The sequence below is a fragment of the Mirounga angustirostris genome, unplaced genomic scaffold (genome assembly GCF_029215605.1).
Source record: "Mirounga angustirostris isolate CCGP_5_RB_7025 unplaced genomic scaffold, mMirAng1.0.hap1 SCAF_7, whole genome shotgun sequence".
In the NCBI taxonomy this organism is placed as follows: domain Eukaryota; kingdom Metazoa; phylum Chordata; class Mammalia; order Carnivora; family Phocidae; genus Mirounga; species Mirounga angustirostris.
The window spans coordinates 127,143,059-127,160,875 of NW_026991715.1; the positions used below are offsets into that span (position 1 = coordinate 127,143,059).

The following is a 17,817-nucleotide window of genomic DNA, read 5'->3' on the forward strand; positions in this document are numbered from 1 at the left end:
CTCCTCAAGTGATACAGGTTTCAGGTAAAAAAAAAAAAAAAAAACAGTTTTTGCAAATCTCAGCTGTAAGCAAAATTCCTTCAGTGATTAACATGTCTGCATACATGCAGAAGTTTCTAAGCTATAGGTCACAACAAGGGAAAATGAAGCAATATAGAATCAGACATGCTAAGTTTCTACCTGTTACAGGTACTAAAATGTGGATGTAGAAAGTGAAGTACAATGAACCAAATATATGCTCACCCTGAAACAATCCAGAAATTATATTACTAAATCCTTGATGTGATCTTTTTTTTTTTAAAGATTTTTATTTATTTTTTGACAGAGAGAGAGAGCAAGAGGGGGAACACAAGCAGGGGGAGTGGGAGAGGGATAAGCAGGCTTCCCTGCCAAGCAAGGAACCCAATGTGGGGCTTGATCCCAGGACCCTGGGATCATGACCTGAGCCGAAGGCAGATGCTAAACGGCTGAGCCACCCAGGCGCCCCTGATGTGATCTTTTTAAAAAAAAAAAATATTTCCTTCTTAGTCCCAAGGGTATAATACAGAAAAAAAGGTAAACTAATGGAGGTCCCATGTAAAATCCTATAAATCCAATGTGAAGGTACTTTTCAATTCACACAACACATTAAAGAGTTTGTTATCACACTTCTCATTGAGTGAATAAGCAATTTTTCCTTAGCCACTGGATGAGTGGATCAGTCAGCTAGGGCTACCATATCAAGACACCACATGCTGGGTGGCTTAAACGGCAGATATTTATTTTCTCATGGTTCTGGAAGCTGGAAGTCCAAGATCAAGGTGCCAGCAAAGTTGGTTTCTGGTGAGATCTCTCTTGCAGATGGCCAACTTCTTGCTGCATCCTTCCATGTCCTTTTCCTCAGAGAGAGAGCTCTGGTGTTTCTTTTTCTTCTAAAAAGACACCAGTCTTATAAAGGCCCTACCCTTGTGGCTTCATTTAACCTTAATTACTTCCCTAAAGACCCCATCTCCAAATACATTCACACTGGGAGTAGGGCTTCAACATCTAAAGAGGGGTCAGCAAGGCAGGGAGACACATAATTCCATCCATAACATCCACTCTCTGGTGAATGAAGAATGAATTGGATACGATGCCATGAAATACATTACTAATACAACACAAAAGTCAATACAATTCAAATGGTGTGATGGGAGATTATAGATAGGAATGTCTCACTCTCTAACCACCTTTTATTTTCTTCCCTAGAGATTGCCAAGTCTCTGGCTAAACGCATTTTTCACTTCAACACCTTTGGAGGGAACCCCATGGTCTGTGCCATTGGGTCAGCGGTGCTCGAGGTACGTTCCAGCAGCCAGGTTAACATCCCTCAGTTCACCAAATGGCTACTTCAAAACCACATGTGCATTATCCAACCTCTATCACTCACATTATTAAAGTGAAGAGGTAATTACCAGTGCATGAATTTAAGTTAGATTTCCCGTTATTATTCTGCCCCTTCACCCCTTTTTAAAGATCTAGTTTGGGCGTTTGAAGCATTAGACACAAAATAATTTATAAGAAACCTCATATGCATGGGAAATAGAAGAAAATGTCGCTAGCTGGGAGCACTGAAATGTCTTTTTTATTTGAGTGGTATGTGATGGAGAGTCACCAACTGCTACCCTTGAATTTGGGTTAATTTTGGCCTGTCCTTTATATTCATTCTTCCTTCCTTTTGTTGTACAGTCATAAAGAGAAACTGAGTTCAGTGAGACCAATGAGGTAATTCAGCTGTTGTTCAGCCTCAGACCCCGAATTTCCCTGGTGCCCCCTCTGTTAAATGCCCTTGCTAATGTGCATGAGAGCATTTGCTTAAGTAAGTGCAGGGTATTACTGGAAGAATGCCCAAGACACGACTCACCGCGGTTGTTTGTGGGGAGGGAAACTTGGCAGCTTGGGGGACAGGGGTCAGCAAGGATCATTCTACTGCATACACGTTTATACATTCTGATTTTTGAATGAGGCACATGATTCACCTATTCAAAAAATTTTGAGCATTTTTAAATAAAAATAAGTGAGTAAAAGCTTCCCTTGCTGATTAAAAAGTATCTTCAAGTATGATAAAATCACAAAATGAAAAGCGAGGGTAGGAATGTGTCATTTACTTCATTTTATAGACATGGCCAGCTTTTTTTTAAGTGTTGTGTCACCTCTACCAGGTAGAGAGGATTTAGGTGAACAAACAGGTCTTAAGTCATGAAGTCATGCAATTATTATCAGCTAAATATAAATGTAGCATATTGTATGTAGTAGACAAAAATCACAGGTCTCTGCCATGAGTAGAAGTAGGTGAAAATTTTTTTGTATCTTCAGGGCCCTGGCTCTGGGCCCACACAGGGCTTCACTCAGCTTGCGAGGCCACGGCCTTGTAGTGGAACACTTGGGCAATGACAATCTGTGTCTGGCTGTTCCGCATAGGTCAGTAAGTTCCCAGTAGGGTGAGGATCAGTGACAGGTCTTCCCCCAGAACATTTGTCTTCTTCACCCCAGTATCCTCCTCTCAGCCAAGCCTGGCAATAATGATCCTCAAGATTATGGCATCTGTGTTACAGACTGCATTGAGACATGTCTTTTATTCTTTCCTAAATTTTTAATCACCCCTGAAGATGAGGAGGGTTTGGGGAAAGTATCCCCTATACCAAGCCTCTTTTTTCTCCTTACAGCAAAGCTTTTTGTAGTACAGGGCATGGTCACATTAGACTTTGGGTTCCAAGTGTCTGGTCAAGTTTCTGTAAAGAAGGTCATACACATTTACCTCTCTGTGTTTCTCAGTCAATATTAGAACTTTTCTTTTTTAATGCAAGACCATTTGGGACTTTCTCTAAACAGGTGATTAAAGAAGAAAAGCTACAGGAAAACAGTCAAGAAGTTGGCACCTACATGCTACAGAAGTTTGCTGAGCTGCGGGATGAGTTTGAGATTGTCGGAGATGTCCGAGGCAAAGGCCTCATGATAGGAATAGAAATGGTGAAGGATAAGGTATGTTCTGATCTGCTGCGCTCTCTGTGACTTCTTGGGGTCGGGAAGAATTAAAGGAGGAAGCATGAGCTACAAGATCACTTCATTCATTCTCAGGGAGAGAGCACACCAAGCTCAGCCAAGATAAACAGGGAGTGAGTGCCAAACACTAGCAGGTCATCAAGAGTTCTAGAGGAGTGAGGGAGGGCATTTGGAACAGGGAGATGATATTTTTCCTGCCACTCAAGGCAAAGAACATTGGTGATGACTGAATATTTAGAATTGGACATATGGGGAAGGAAGGAAGTTATTTGGAGAGCAGCAGGTGGCCCAGAGAGCTCGTGAAAGTAAGGGAGAAGACCAGGAGAGAGTTGGGATGATGGTTTGGGGTGAGGACATTAAGGATCTATAGGATTTTGAATTTGTGAATATTTTCCATCTCCCAAGTAACCAGGCAGGGTGTGATTTTCTGATAACATTTCCCACTGTGGCCTCAAACTCAATATGACAACAATTAAACTTGGCATTTTCCCCCAAACTAGTTATCCCTCCCAGTTCACTGTTTCTGTTTCTCACCCTCCACGGTTCTCCCAATTACCCAGCCTGTGACTCCTTCTCTCCCTTGTTTCTAGTGCCAAATCCTGTTGATCCTTTCTTTGCTACATCTCTCAAATCCTTCCCTGTGTCTCCATGGCTGCCCCTGCAGCCCATGACCCTCTCCTCCATAAAAGCAAAGCCTAGACCCGCTGAGAGGAGCAACAGGGGGAGAATCTTGGCCCCAAGGTGAAGAGTCAGACTAACCCCTTCACCCTAACTCTTGTCCAACTTTCTCTTAAGTGGTTTCTTGCTATTTGATCTTAACACAGCATCCCAGTTTAGGAGGGTTGATGTTCAATTATTTTAGGACTCAGACCAGACCATGGATGTAAGACTCTTCCGTTAATGCCACACAGCAGAGTCCATACAAAGCTGGAATGTTTAAACAAGATTTTAAAGCTAAGGGAAGACAACAGCAAAATAAGAGTAAGATGAGACTAGGCCCTCTGGCTCACAAGCCACAAATACTTATCTTCAGCTTGTGGCCCAATCAAGGGTGTTTTAAGGCTCAGAAGAGTCCATCCTAGTCCCCAACCCAGGAGTTCCCCCAAAGATATCTACGCTTCAAAGTCCAGACTCCACAGAGGAAAACCCAATGAGAGAGGAGCGGTTCTTCTCTTTCCCACTGTTCCAAACCCAGCTTCTGCATGCTTAGAGACACATGAACAAATTGTTCATCAGGACTTCATCTGTGATGATTAAACATCAGCATCCTCCCACATGGCCACTGATACAGTACAAGCTAAATTATAGTACATCCATCCCACAATGGCATATTTATATGTTTGACAGGAAAGGTGTGCAAACTGTGTGATGGAAAAAATAAAACAGGCTATCAAATTGTATCTATCAAATGAGTTCTGCCATTTGGTAGTGTTAAACATGGGCTCTGAAGGCAGACCACCCAGGTTTACATCCCAGCTCACCGATTCTTTAGTTCCATTCAAAGTCCACTCAATGCCATTCATTTCCCTACATCCAATGCCACTCAAACTTTTCCCCAACCATGGACCACAGGACTCTCCTGTCTGTATCTACCTGTGGAAATTCTAGCCCTTATCTAGATCCAACTCACACCCTAAAGCTTGTTTGTTTCTCCCCCATACAGGGGCTCCAGGCCTCAGAGAATCCCTCTAGCACCCACTCCCTAAAAAACTCCTTTGAACAGATCTTTCAAAACCATGTATTTGTTGATTCGGTTTTCATGCAGAAGTATCTTACTTTCCTAAATAAGTTATACAGTTTTGAGGCCAGGAATCATGCAGATGGTAAGTACTTTAAAAGTGTGTGTTGACTGAGTTCAGGTCCCTGCAACAATTCAGACCATGTTCACATAATTACAACAGCTCAGAACTTGGGTATAACACTGTCCACCATAACCCAGAATTGAAACTCCCATTTGCTGTTGGTGAGGACATATATTGGTACAGTCCTTTAGACAGCAATTTGCCTATATCTATCAACATCTTAAATGTATGCATCTTGACCTAGCAATTCAACTTCTAGAAATATGTCTGAAACAAATACTCATAGAAGTTTGAAAGTTATAGATGAGCAGGGATATTTGTGGCATTGTTTATAATCATAAAAAAAATTGGAAACAACATAAATGTCCAACAATAAATGATCAAACAAATTACCAATAAACTCTGAAATATCAGGTAACCTTTAAGAAGATGAAGTCCCAATACAATGACATGGAAAGATGTCAAAGATATATTGTAAATTGTTAAAAGCAAATTGGAAAACCTTATAAAGTATGACTCATTTTTCTAAATATGCATATAGATGTATTTGCACACATAGAAAAAGTGTCTGGTTCACATGAAATTATCAACAGGAGATGAACCTAGGAGTAAGATTGGGGGAGAGGAAACTTTCCATTTTACTTTATGCACCTCCATTTCAGTTTAAGGCTTTTTTCTCAATAAACATGGATTACTTTTATTTAAATGCAGATTTACGGGAGGTGGGGGCCAAAAAAAAGGTAAACCTGAAGAGACATTACACACCCACCAAGAGGTCGGTTAGGAACATGCCCACTCGATTATCAAGCAGCTGGGACACAGGCTTGAGCACAGGGCCTGGGCAGCGGTCCCAGGGCTGTGCCTCAGAGTTTTCAGCCCTGCTTTTCTCTGTGGAATGCATATAAGATGTTCAATTAGTCACAGCAGTTGAGGCCAGGGGATGATAAAATGGGCAAGGGAACAGGAACGGTGCTGGCCCAGTCCAGAGTGAGGCCAAACTCCACCTGTTCAGACCCTAACTGCCCAGCAAGGCCCCACCAACTCAACTTCCCCCAGGAAAACCTTTCCAGAGGGTGCTGAGTGCCCTCTGACGCCTCACTATTCCCACCCCGTATTTGACCACTTGACAGCTCTCACAGGTTACCTCAATTATTTTGTCATGTATTAGTCTTCTCCGTCTACTCGATGAGAACGTCAGGGGCAAGCAGGAATGCACAAAGACATTTTAGGATCAGTGAGAAGATCCTGGTCTAGTCCCCCATCCCAAGTCCTCGTTATCTAACAGTGTGAAAGTCTGAATATTATTTTCCTTATCTCGAAGCTTTAAGACAGACAAAAATGTGAGCATCCCTGGGAGATCCAGTCTTACTCTGTGCTGGAACACTGAGACTTCAGCGGGAGTGAAGGGTTGGGTGGGTGGGGGCGGGGGATGGATACTGAAGCCTAGAGGGAGGGTGGGTAGGAAGCCCCGAGAAGAACAAAGCTGGAACCCCTGGAGGGAGTCTTCCTGTGCCTCACAAGGATGGCAGGGGCCGGCCCAGGAGCCAGGATCATGCCTTATGCATGTGAAACCAGAGAGCCAGACCCATGCTGATGCTCACCGCAGCTGTGCCACAGAAGAGAGATGGTGCTCAAGACAGGATCACAGCAATAACTCCCACGCGGGTACCTGCCAAGCATCTCACCAATCCAGATGCCCCAGCCTGCCCCAGGTCTTCTCATTCCATAGGCCAAGCCTGAGCCCCAAATGTCTGTAGTTTGGAAATGCCTCCAGGTCATGCAGACACACAGTCAGACTTGAAATGACTAAGTCAGAGGGAGGTGTCTGTACTCAGGCTCGGAAGACCGGAGACACACAGAAGGGGCGCCGGCCCCCAGCCCAGTGCCACCAAAGGGGTAGGGGCGTGTCTGGACCCCCCAGGGAGAGACCAAACTCAGATGCCTGGTAATCTGAAACAGCCTCAGCCTCCCACACCCCCCCAAGTGCTTACCTTTCCTAACCCTGGAGGATTAAGTCTTGGGGGAGAAAGAGCAAATTCCACAAGCCAGGGAGATGAGGACAGTAGGCCCCACCCCAGCTGCCCGGGCCCTGCTGTGGCCCAGGGAAAGCCTGGATCTTTGTAACTTTGGAGGCATTTCCTGGACTGTGAAATGAGCCCTTTACAGGAGCAAAACAAAGTGAACAGTTGAGAATTACCACATCAATAAAGCCGACTCCAAATTTGGCTAGGAAAGAACCAAATTCCCAGGATAGCCATTAGCAGAGCCAAGATTCACTGGCTACCTGCATTCAACTTCACTTTTTCTTCAGGAATCTGGGATGAATTGGGATAAAAACAAATACTTTTAATAACACCACCCCCAAAAAAATTCCATCCAGCAATTAACAGATGTATTTTTCTAATAGCTGTATTCAGTTACAGCGAGGAGAGAGATTGAGAGGGAGAAGAGCACTGATGGCTCGAGTTGCTTTTTTTCCCTCTCTTGGAAATAACGTCCTTAACAATTCAAACCCAAATAGAAAATATATTTTAAATGTATTTGCAGGTGAGCAGCCAGCCCCTTCCCCAGGAAGAAGTCAATGAAATCCATGAGGACTGCAAACGCATGGGGCTTCTAATTGGCAAAGGCGGTATTTTTGCTCAGGTAAGAGAAAGGCCGGTCGTTCCCTATCCCTTTAGGTAGGCGTCTCCCTGACGTCCCAGAGCTGGTCTCTTTTCTTCCTGACCCAGCCCCACTTCCTCTAGGCATAATGCTCAGGTCTTTTCATGAAAAAGGTGCCGTGAGGCCTGAAGACCACCAGGGGGAGCTGTGTGCAAATGGTTTCGTTACCGCCGCTCTAGGAGGACCGTCTACCTAGGCTTAACAAGAGATGTGCACACCTACCAGAGGATTTACGGTACAGGTCACAGTAGAGTCATCACAACCATGCAATGACTAATTTCTCTCATGTATGAATTCGTTCTAACCCCGTGAAAGCAATTCTAGTAGGGAGGAACCTAACAGTGCTGGCAGGCCCAGGGGACCCTGCAGGAGAGGTGGGCCGCCCTGGCTGGGTCCCTAATGAGAACTCAGAATCAGCCACTCCCAGGGCCCTTCACCCATGCAGAGTCCGGCTCTGCCGACTCCTTTCTGGGAAGGCCAGGAATAGTCCCAGGCAGGGGTGGTCCTGGTGCGGCCCTGCCTCTGGGCCCGTGCTGCAGCTGCTAGGAAAGCCTTCTCCCCGATCTCTCACACCAGCAGGACCCTCACCCTGAAGTGGCTCCAGGGCAGACATGGAAGATTGAGTGTAGCTTCTGCTCCTCCCCTAATTTGTCCTTGTCCTTTGTCATGTTCGTCCTTCTCCCCGGTTTCCCTGCTCCATTCCTGCCCTGCATTCTCGTTGAGTGAACACTCTGGCCTCCTACTTCTCAGAGAACATAGGAGCTCTTAAATAAGATCTCTATGTAAACTCATCTGCCCCCACATCCGTTTCTTACTTCCTCTCCTGAAGATTCACTTCAGGAAGTGTCTCTCCTATTCAGATTTAGATCGTGGACCTGTGCCCTTGACTCTTGACACTCTCCAGCTTTGTTCAAGGGGACATCACTTGTTCCCTTGTATCTGTAACTTCTCCTCAACTTCCCCTCACCCTGTTAAGAAATAGGCTTCCAGCTCTCCCAGCCCAAATCAAACCACCTCAAACCAGAATGAGCACTTTGGCTGGGACATTCTCTCTGAGTTTTTTCTAGTCCCAGTCACAGGTATTTTTCTGTACAAATTAATGATTAAAAATCCTGTAACTTATAAAAACATGAAACAGTTGTTTACATGCTTAGTTATTTCTTAGTTATTTGGAAAACATGTAAGTGCTAAGCAGCTGTTGCTATGCTAGAACTAACGTTACAATGATAACTAAGATCCAGTCCCTCCCTTCCCGGAGCTGGCAGGAAAGACAGGCATATAGCAAATTAGGGGCGCCTGGGTGGCTCAGTCGTTAAGCTTCTGCCTTCGGCTCAGGTCATGATCCCAGGTCCTGAGATCGAGCCCCGTATCGGGCTCCCTGCTCCACGGGAAGCCTGCTTCTCCCTCTCCCACTCCCCCTGCTTGTGTTGCCTCTCTCACTGTCTCTCTCTGTCAAATAAATAAATAAAATCGTTAAAAAAAAAAAAACCAGCAAATTAGAATACAATGTAGCAAGCTCATCTACAGCTATAAAAAGGGGTATCACAGGAGGAAAGAGAAGGGACTCCTAGCCCAGACTTCCTAGCTAGGCTGAGCCTTACACAGTGAGATAAACACTCAGCGTGTGCAGAGACCTGGCCGACTGCAAAGAGCTACAAGCTCAGCTGTGTGGCTGAAGCATAAGGCTTGAGGCGCTGAGTGGTAATAATACAAACCCTTAATGCTTGTCAGGCACTGTTCTAAACATTTTGCATTGACTCATTTAATGCGCTCAACAAGCCTATGAAATGGATACTATGATTGTTCTAATTTTACAGATGAAGCAGAAGAGGCACAGAGAGGTTAAGTAAGTTACCCAAGTCGCACAGCTAGTAAGTGGCAGAACCAGGACCCAAGCTCAGGCAGTCTGATTTCTGAGTCTGCCCTCTGGGGAGAATAAGCCTGAGGGGCCAAGACTGGGGGCAGTGAACGGGAGGGGGGTGGCCCGTGGTGCCGTTTGAACTGTCTCCGCAGTAGCGCGATTAAGGGCACATTCAGGGCACGATTCCAGAGGGGTGAAGTGCGCAGACTGGGATGCGAAGCACGAGGCAGAGTCGGGGATCAAGCCTCCTGTCTAACTTGGTTGAGACATGGCAAGGACGAGCGCCGCTGTGAACATGCGCCGTCTGAGGGGGTTATGGACATCTGTTCCTGCAGACAAGTCGGTAGCTCAGAGGAGAGAACCGGGGCCAAGTCACGATTTTTGGAGTCGTCAGCCTCCCAGCGGTGAGAGGGGGACGTCTCCGGGGAGGGAGTCGCCATGGGAAACGCGCAGAGCCGGCCACGCACCTGCGCCGCACCCGCCTTTACCCGCGGAGGCAAGGCGCCCAGACAGAGGACAGACAAGGGCCCAGAGGCGCGGGGAGTTAGCAAGCCCCGCAGGCTCGAGGGGGCGAAGCTCAAGGGGAGGGAGGGACCCAGGCGCCCCAGGCGGCGTCCCAGCCGGACGGTGAGGGCTGAAAAATGCCCCCCACCGGGCTCCCCACCCAGCAGCTCCCGGGGCGGCTGAGGCCAGAGAGGCGCCCGAAGGCTGCTGGAGGCCGAGGCCCCCCGGGCTGCGGTGGGTCGGGGTGTGAAGAGACCAGCGTGGGCAGAGGGAACAGTAAAGGCCAACAAGCACCAACCCCCCTTTTGAGTCCGTTTGGGTAATAGGAGACAATCGCGTTTGTATAGTGGCTGGAAGGGGGGCGTGGGGGGCGTGGGGGGCGTGGGGCCGACAGCTCTTTATCTGGCGTGGTTTGGATTTAGGTTGGCAGAGGTGTAAGTCGGCTTGTTCGCGGGTTGGGGGGGTGGTCCGAGAAGCTGGGGACGCCCGAGAGGAGGGGATGCTTCCCGGAGGGAACGGGGTGGGGGGGCGCGGCCCCAGGGCCCAGGGCTCACTTCCATAGGATAGACGCCTGGTCCTCCTCACCTTCAGGCGGGGATGTAAGACTGGAGGTGGGAGCACACGAGTTTCTAGAAAGATCTTGCCTGACAGCTTCTGAGCCGCAGGGGGAAGGTCGTCTGTGGCACGGAGGGAGAGGCGTGGGAGCTGGGGGAGCAAGCTGAGAGGGAGGGTAAAGTTTCCAACCGGGTGGACGAGGACAAGAGAACTTAGGACCCGCAGGAGTTGGAGCGGCTGAAACAGTAGTGGTGCCCGTCTGTCCGTCTGCCCGGCGGCGGGACGTTCTCGGACCCTTCCCGCAGGCCACGGTGGGGTGGGCGGTGCGCTTCAGCCCCGCGCGGCCCCCGCAGGCGCCTGCTGCGTGCAGGCGGCGGCGGCGGCGGGTGCGGGGCGCGCGAACTGAGGGCCCGCTGGGAAAGTCGTGCACCCTGGCAACCGGACGCGGCTGGCCGGGCGGGAGTGGGAGGAAGACGCGGAGCGGGGCGGCAGTCCGGAAGCCCATGGGGGATTGAGGAGACTGAAGTGTTAGTGAAAAGGGCAGATGTAGTGGGAATCCGAAATTAGATTGTTCCTGACGAAGAAGAGGCTCTTGGCGCTGGCCTTGAGGGGGTAGGGAGGGGAGGGTGGATGCAGAGGAGCAGAGATGAAGGTTCTGGGAGTCTTGGCAATCAGGAAGCTACTTTGTAGGGTTGTAAACCCGGACATGGAGGCCACCCTCGGTACCCGCAGAAATTAGGTGTAGATAGGTGCCCGAGACCTCAGTGAAGGTGGTGGAAGGACCAGGAGGTGAGCAGATGGCAAAAAAAGGAAGAGGTGCAGAGCCAGATGGTACCAGAATTGTTAGGAGACTAGAAGGTGAATGGCCTGGGTACAGCATTGGGGAGGGAGGAGACCAACCCAGGAGGGAAATAGAAGACATGTCATAAAAATAAGGTTTAAGAGTCTTAGCTTAGTGCATTTTCTCAAAGTTATATTTGATTCTATGATGATCTGTTGCTCTATTTTCCTTTGTCTCCTCAGACATTCCGCATCACGCCCTCAATGTGCATCACTAAACCAGATGTTCATTTTGCAGTGGAAGTATTTCGGTCTGCCTTAATCCAACACATGGAGAGAAGAGCTAAATAAATTTTTAAAAAATAAAAAAACAACAAGCTTCAAGAACTTCCCCACTTATGTTCAAGGGTTAACTTGAGGAATTCAGTTAGATAATTGGTATAAGTTGTATAGGACATGGTTGACTGCCTATCAGCCAAATGTGTTACCAGAGTCCCCATTATCTTGAGAACTCCATCCTTCAGGAAAGGATCTTTAACCCTAGCTCGGAGAATAAATCCTAATTATTCTAGGTTAGTTACCGTCATTTAGCTCCCCCTGTCAGGATTGGTTTATGCATGACATGTGACCTATTTGGGGACGACGAATCCTGAAGGAAAATATTTTGATGGAGGTGCCTTCAGGTTTCTTTATTAAAGAAATTTCTTTAATAAAGGTTTCTTTGTTCTTCATTCTTCATCACCAGAAGACATGTCTTCTTGCACTGATCATAGGTTGTGCTCAAATCATGTCAGCCATTTTGAGGCTATGAAGACAAAGCTTCTTTGCTGGGGTTGGAAGGTAGAAGGAAGCTGAGTCCTTAGTAATGTCAATGAGCCTCTGAGTTAACCAATCCTAGATTCTTACCTTGGAGCTTCTTGTTACATGAGATAATAAATTCTGTGTATTGCACAGCCTTTTGGATTTAAGCTTATTATCTATTATTGCAGCCATAAACATCCTGAGAGATGATGCAGAAAATACCCCAGGTTGATAACTGTCCCCTTCTTTTTTAACTCCCTTAAGATATCTGTCGGAGCTTTCTACTCGATTTCCACTTCCATCACCCCACCCTGAACTAAACCCTCATTACTCCTATTACAATAGCCTCCAAGACCAGAATTTTTCAAACTTTAGTCATTAAAATGCACATTCCTAGTGTTTTTTCCCTGTATGTGTATACCACCCATCGTAGAGTTGACTTAATATTTTTCCTTAATTTAACTTGTTTTACTTAGAGGTATTTGACAGTAACCTTTCTATAATAATAATAAAAGGGAAATCAGTACTTCTTGTCATACTGGAAAGTAATCATACAAATAAAATAAACACAAAGCAATGTAATTCAGCTCTGGCAAGACGCAATTGCTTGCCGATGTTCCCAGTCTGAAGCTTGTTCAAAAGGGAGACTAGAGAGTATTTGAAGGGTGTCAAAAACTACTAGCAAACTGATACCCTCTCCTTAACACAAACAGAAGAGGGTCCACAGAATTGAAAGGGAAACGACCTTCTCAGCATGCAGTTAGATGTTTATTTGAGCTGTGTCCTGTCCGATGCCGTGTTCTCGTGGCCTACCCCCTGGGTGTCTGTTCCACTAACACATCCTTCACCTCACTGCCAAATTTGTCTCCCGTGGGCATTGACTTAAACATGGCATTCCCTTGTACGAAAACTTTCAGTTGCTCCCCATTGCACCCTGGATAAGATCAATACCCCTTTAACAAGGAGCTCAATACCCTCCAGTATCCAGTTGCCAAACAGAGTGAACACTTTAGAAATGCTCTGTTTTGACAAGGGGAAAGGTCACTGAATTGAAAGCCAAGTGATCTGAATTCTAAGCTCAGTTCTTACACCACTTATTTGCTCTAGTTGACCTTGGGTAAGCCTTCTAACCAATTTTTAAACCTCATTTTGTTCCCAGTCTTACCGATACTTGCCCTTCCCACCTCCTGAGCTGTGTTGGGAGTCAAGTAAGCTAATGAATGTAAAAGCACTTTGAACTATGCAGATAGAAATTCTTCCCTTTAAGCTGCATTTCTCTTCTTCCTTTACTAGAAAACTTCCCAAGAGCAGTTTTTGTGCTTCAGTGATCCTTCCTTGCCTCCTGTCCATGTCTCAACAACTAGGATCTCACTCCTGCCTCTCATTCCTTGGAAACTGCCTTCTCAAGAGGCCATCAGTGACTCCCTTATGGCCAATATTTAATGTTTCTTTTGAATGTTCTTTCTTTTTCTTTTTCTTCTATTTATTTATTTGAGAGAGAGAGTGAACAAGCAAGGGAAGCAGGCTCACCACTGAGCAGGAAGCCAGATTCAGGACTCCATCCCAGGACCCTGGGATCATGACCTGAGCTGAAGGCAGACGCTTAACCAATTAAGCCACCAGGCGCTCCTGAATGTTTTTTCTAAACAACTGCTTCTTTTTTTTTTTTAATTTTTATTGTTATGTTAATTGCTCCTTTTTGAATACTATTTCCTTGGCTTCTGCAATGTGGTCCTTCTATCTCAGATGGCTCTTCTCAGTCTCTTTCCTGGCAACTCCTCAACTACAAGGTTCTGTCCTGGGCCATACCTTCTTCCATGCTATACTCTCTCCTCTAAGTAACCTCATCTACTTCGGGAATTTCACCTGTCCTAACTATGCTGATGACTTCCAAATACTCATCTTCGGTCTCACCCTTTTTTCTGAGCTCCAACCCCAAGATTCTAGCCGTCTAGACACCTTCATTTGGATGTCACAAGGACACTTCATATTCAGCATATCTGACGGAAAACACACTGAATATCTCTCCTCCAAGGAACCCCTTCTGGATTAATGGTAACTTTTTGTCTCGGGCACACACCTTAGGGCATTATTTTCCTCCGTTATATTTTTGCCTTTCATATGACTAATCTCATGAATACGTTCTCCAGCATAGTTTTTCTTAACCAATCCTAGATTGGTTATATGCCCATTTATTACCAAAACTGCCTTAATTTGGGCCATTATTCTCACTTCTAAACTATTTAAACTACCTCCTAACTGGTATTCTGGACTCTTTCCTAATCCATTCTCTGCACTGATACCAGAGCCACCTACTTAAACAATAAATATGATCACATCTCTCATCGCCTGAAGCCTTTGAGGGTTCCCTATTGTCCATGGAAGAAGTCTAAACTCCCAACTATTATGACATTCAAGAGCCTTCACAATTTGCTCCCAAACCACCTTTTTGAGCTTTACTCTTGCTGTTCTTTCCATGCCATGCACATCGGTTCTTTGATCCTATAGTTCACTCTACCTGGAACGTTCTTCCTCTCCTCTTTGTCCGTGGAAATCATGGTGTTAGGAGGATTGGAAAAAGAAGCCAAGACTCACTTCTTTGTTCTTCTTCAAAGCCTTCCCATTTTCAATACTCCTTTTCTTTAAAAATAAAGTAAAAGGAAAGAACATTGAAAATAAAGATTATGGTAACTATTTAGGAATTTAGCAAAACATGAAGAGGAAACAATGAAACACAAATTTAAATAAAACCAAAAGCAAAACAAAATGTTTCCCTGCTCCAGCCCAGGTCCCTGCCAATGCCAGAACATAGTCTGCTGGAAGAAATGGGCTAAAGGGTTTTAGTTGTTCATATAAATTCATAGAACATAGTCCTTGTGGCTTCCTGAGTCCTATAGGATCTTTGTGTATGCCTAACTGTGCACTGTTATTCTCCCACCTCCAGGGGTCACTCTAGAGTAAAAGCCCGGAATGGAATTCTGCAGGGTAAGGGGGTCCTGGGCCTCGTTTCCTGACTATGACAGTTGATGGCTCTATCTGAGTGCCTGTTGATTAGGAGAAACTGCTCCTCTTCCTTGAAGAGCATTTGGGGACTTAAGATGCATAAACCATCAGGGCGCCTGGGTGGCTCAGTTGGTTAAGCGACTGCCTTCGGCTCAGGTCATGATCCTGGAGTGCCTGGATCGAGTCCCGCATCGGGCTCCCTGCTCAGCAGGGAGTCTGCTTCTCCCTCTCCCACTCCCCGTTTGTGTTCCCTCTCTCGCTGTGTCTTTCTCTGTCAAATAAATAAATAAAATCTTTAAAAAAAAAAAAAGATGCATAAACCATCAGAAGCATGGAGCAGAAAGAGCAAAAATGATGGCCTTCGAGCCTGGATGGTCATTCCCTTCTCTCACGAGTTTATAAACATGATGGATTCCTGCTTCTTTCCATTTGGAGCCGTGGGCAGCAGCTTCGCACCCCCCTTTCCCCCTTCCATTTTCTGCTCTACCCACGGGAGGTGGGAGGTAAGCCAGCTTACATAAGGCAAGGAGCCCACATTCTTGCCAAGCTCTTTTTTATTTCCTTTCTTGTTAAAACGGTCTAAAGTGAAGATAATGAACACTCAGCTCAAGTAAACTTTTTTCCACACAAGGAACATATTGACAGTTCATCATGTGATTAGAATATAACAGTAAAATGTCAGTAGCTGTTTAAAAATTCTTGAAATGCCAATCCACTCAGGAGGGAGTAATTAAAATTAAAAAAAAAAAAAAAACCCACCATCACATCAAGCTTTGGCTATGCCATTATTAACGATTATAAAGAGATGTAAAATAACACTTATAAAGAGATAATACAGCAACAAACTATGCTTTTATTTGTTTTATAAAACTCCATTTTTTATATCAGTGTAGTTTTTGACGCTCCATAATTCAGGCTAACCTCAAATGGTATCTCTAAACTATGGGAGGACTTAATTCTTCTACCTTTTAAATCCCACTTAAATCTTACCTTTCTTGTAAAGAACCACAAAAGAAGAATAGAGAAACATCACAACATTTGCCAGTTGGTCATCAGAACGCCAATGGCAGAGCGTCCTCAGCAGAGCAGGTAGAAGGCTGCTGGGCCCCGCATCAGCCGATCGCTCTGGGTTCATGAAAGCTGAAGACTCCCTTCCAACTGGGCACAAGCCGTAAAAATGGGTCATAGCTTTGCCCCATTAAAAATGGGTACAGTAGCATACAGCTCCACAAAGTATCTCAACAAAAACGAGGGTCCCCCTAGTTTAGTAAGAGCGAAGACACAGAAGCAAGCGTTTCTTTACGCCAGCCCAGCGCAGGGAGTGTTTGGCAGAACTGGAAGTGTCATGCTAGCGTCCATGATGCAGAGCCGCAGCGCACAGAAATGTCGAGAACACAATCTAATTACGAACTGGGCGGGGAGGGTCCTTGCAGGCGGCAGCTCGTGAAACACGAACCTTTAATCGGTCGGAACAACACGATGCAAGGGAGTGAGCCTGCGCACTCTCTCCACTTGATTGCTCTCCGGCAAATTCCCCTCTCTGTGCAGAAGCTTCCCCTGTCCAGAGAATAATAATAGAACCTCATGGAACCTGTATGAGGATTAAATAAGAAAATACACTGGCAGCTACTCAATTAAGGTTAACTCTTCCCTTGGCGTCTCTTGCCTTCTGACTGGTCCTCACTGCCTTGGGCTAATGTTTATTCCCGTGTATACAACTCATCTCCCTAACCAGACTTGCCGCGACTGACAGGGTGAGCTCATCTTCTCCATCCTCATATGCCTGCCTAACACAGGGAACCTCACCAAAAGCAAGAACCAGCTCTTCTGGGTGCTGCGGGCCTTTTATCCCTAGATGCTACAATGTGACCAACAGCTGAAGGCAACCATGAGCCCATCTGAAATAAACAATGAGCCATCTGATACAGGCTTGTGTGTGTGTGTGTGTGTTCAGAAACCTATATATTTAGAAATACATACAATATCTATATTTAAACATGTGGAATATATAACTGAAACATATGGAAATAAGTATTTGGAAATGTTTGTGTAAGTGTAGAATTTCAGGTAACAAAAGTACCTAGGATTATTTTATTTGTTTGTTAGTTTGTTTTAAGATTTATTTAAGTGATCTCTACACCCAACATAGGGCTCCAGCTCAGAATCCTGAGATCAAGAGTCCTATGCTCTTCGGACTGAGCCAGCCAGGTGCCCCCGGGATTATTTTAGAAAGTAAGGAAGCCACCCTTGGATGAATTGTGAGAACACCATAGTATCCACAGGAAGAATTGAAAGGGCTCCCAGATACCCCTCCTGCCTTCTCCAAGGGGGTGTCCCAATTCTTAACACTCTCCTCAGGTCCCCCAGTTCACATCCCTGTTGTGCTCACACTGGTCTCCCCCTCCCAGGACCTGTGCTCACCCTCCTGTCTTCCTCCTGCAGCGCCGCCCTCCCCACGCCCGCAGGCTTCCCCACCCACGGCTTCCTCATCCTTCACAAGCCGGGAGCCACATTCAGGGGCACGTTGTTATTTTACAGAAACCGTTGTTCTCTCCCCCTCAATCACTCCATGTTCTCTCAGGATCTTGCTGCATAAATTGTTCATTCTCTGCTGGATTTTCCCCTTCTATGTTCTTCTTCCTTCTTCCCCTCAACCTATAAATGTGCTTCTCTCTCCTATAGAAAAAAAGTCTTTAAGCACAAGAAATTGTGGGGTGCTGCTCCAACCTTTCCTCAGGGCCCTGCAAGCTGGCTCCTGGAAACCTGTTCTTTTAAAAGTCACCAGTAACTAGAGGCACCTGGGTGGCTCAGTTGGTTAAGTGTCCG

The 17,817-nt window shown here is 46.0% G+C and overlaps 1 protein-coding gene across 2 annotated transcripts in view; it reads left to right on the forward strand.

Moving 5' to 3' along the window:
* The window catches only part of AGXT2 (alanine--glyoxylate aminotransferase 2), a 35,972-nt gene extending 24,102 nt beyond the window's left edge, over positions 1-11,870 (forward strand). Inside the window, exons 11-14 of one of the 2 annotated variants that reach the window (XM_045888011.2) lie at positions 1,228-1,319; positions 2,851-3,000; positions 7,371-7,469; positions 11,431-11,870. In XM_045888011.2, the coding sequence (XP_045743967.2) occupies positions 1,228-1,319; positions 2,851-3,000; positions 7,371-7,469; positions 11,431-11,538 (449 nt within the window). In that variant the 3' untranslated portion in view covers positions 11,539-11,870. The remainder of the gene's footprint in view (positions 1-1,227; positions 1,320-2,850; positions 3,001-7,370; positions 7,470-11,430) is intronic. The other variant, XM_045888017.2, reaches the window with a different exon arrangement.
* The last annotated feature ends 5,947 nt before the right edge of the window (positions 11,871-17,817 follow it).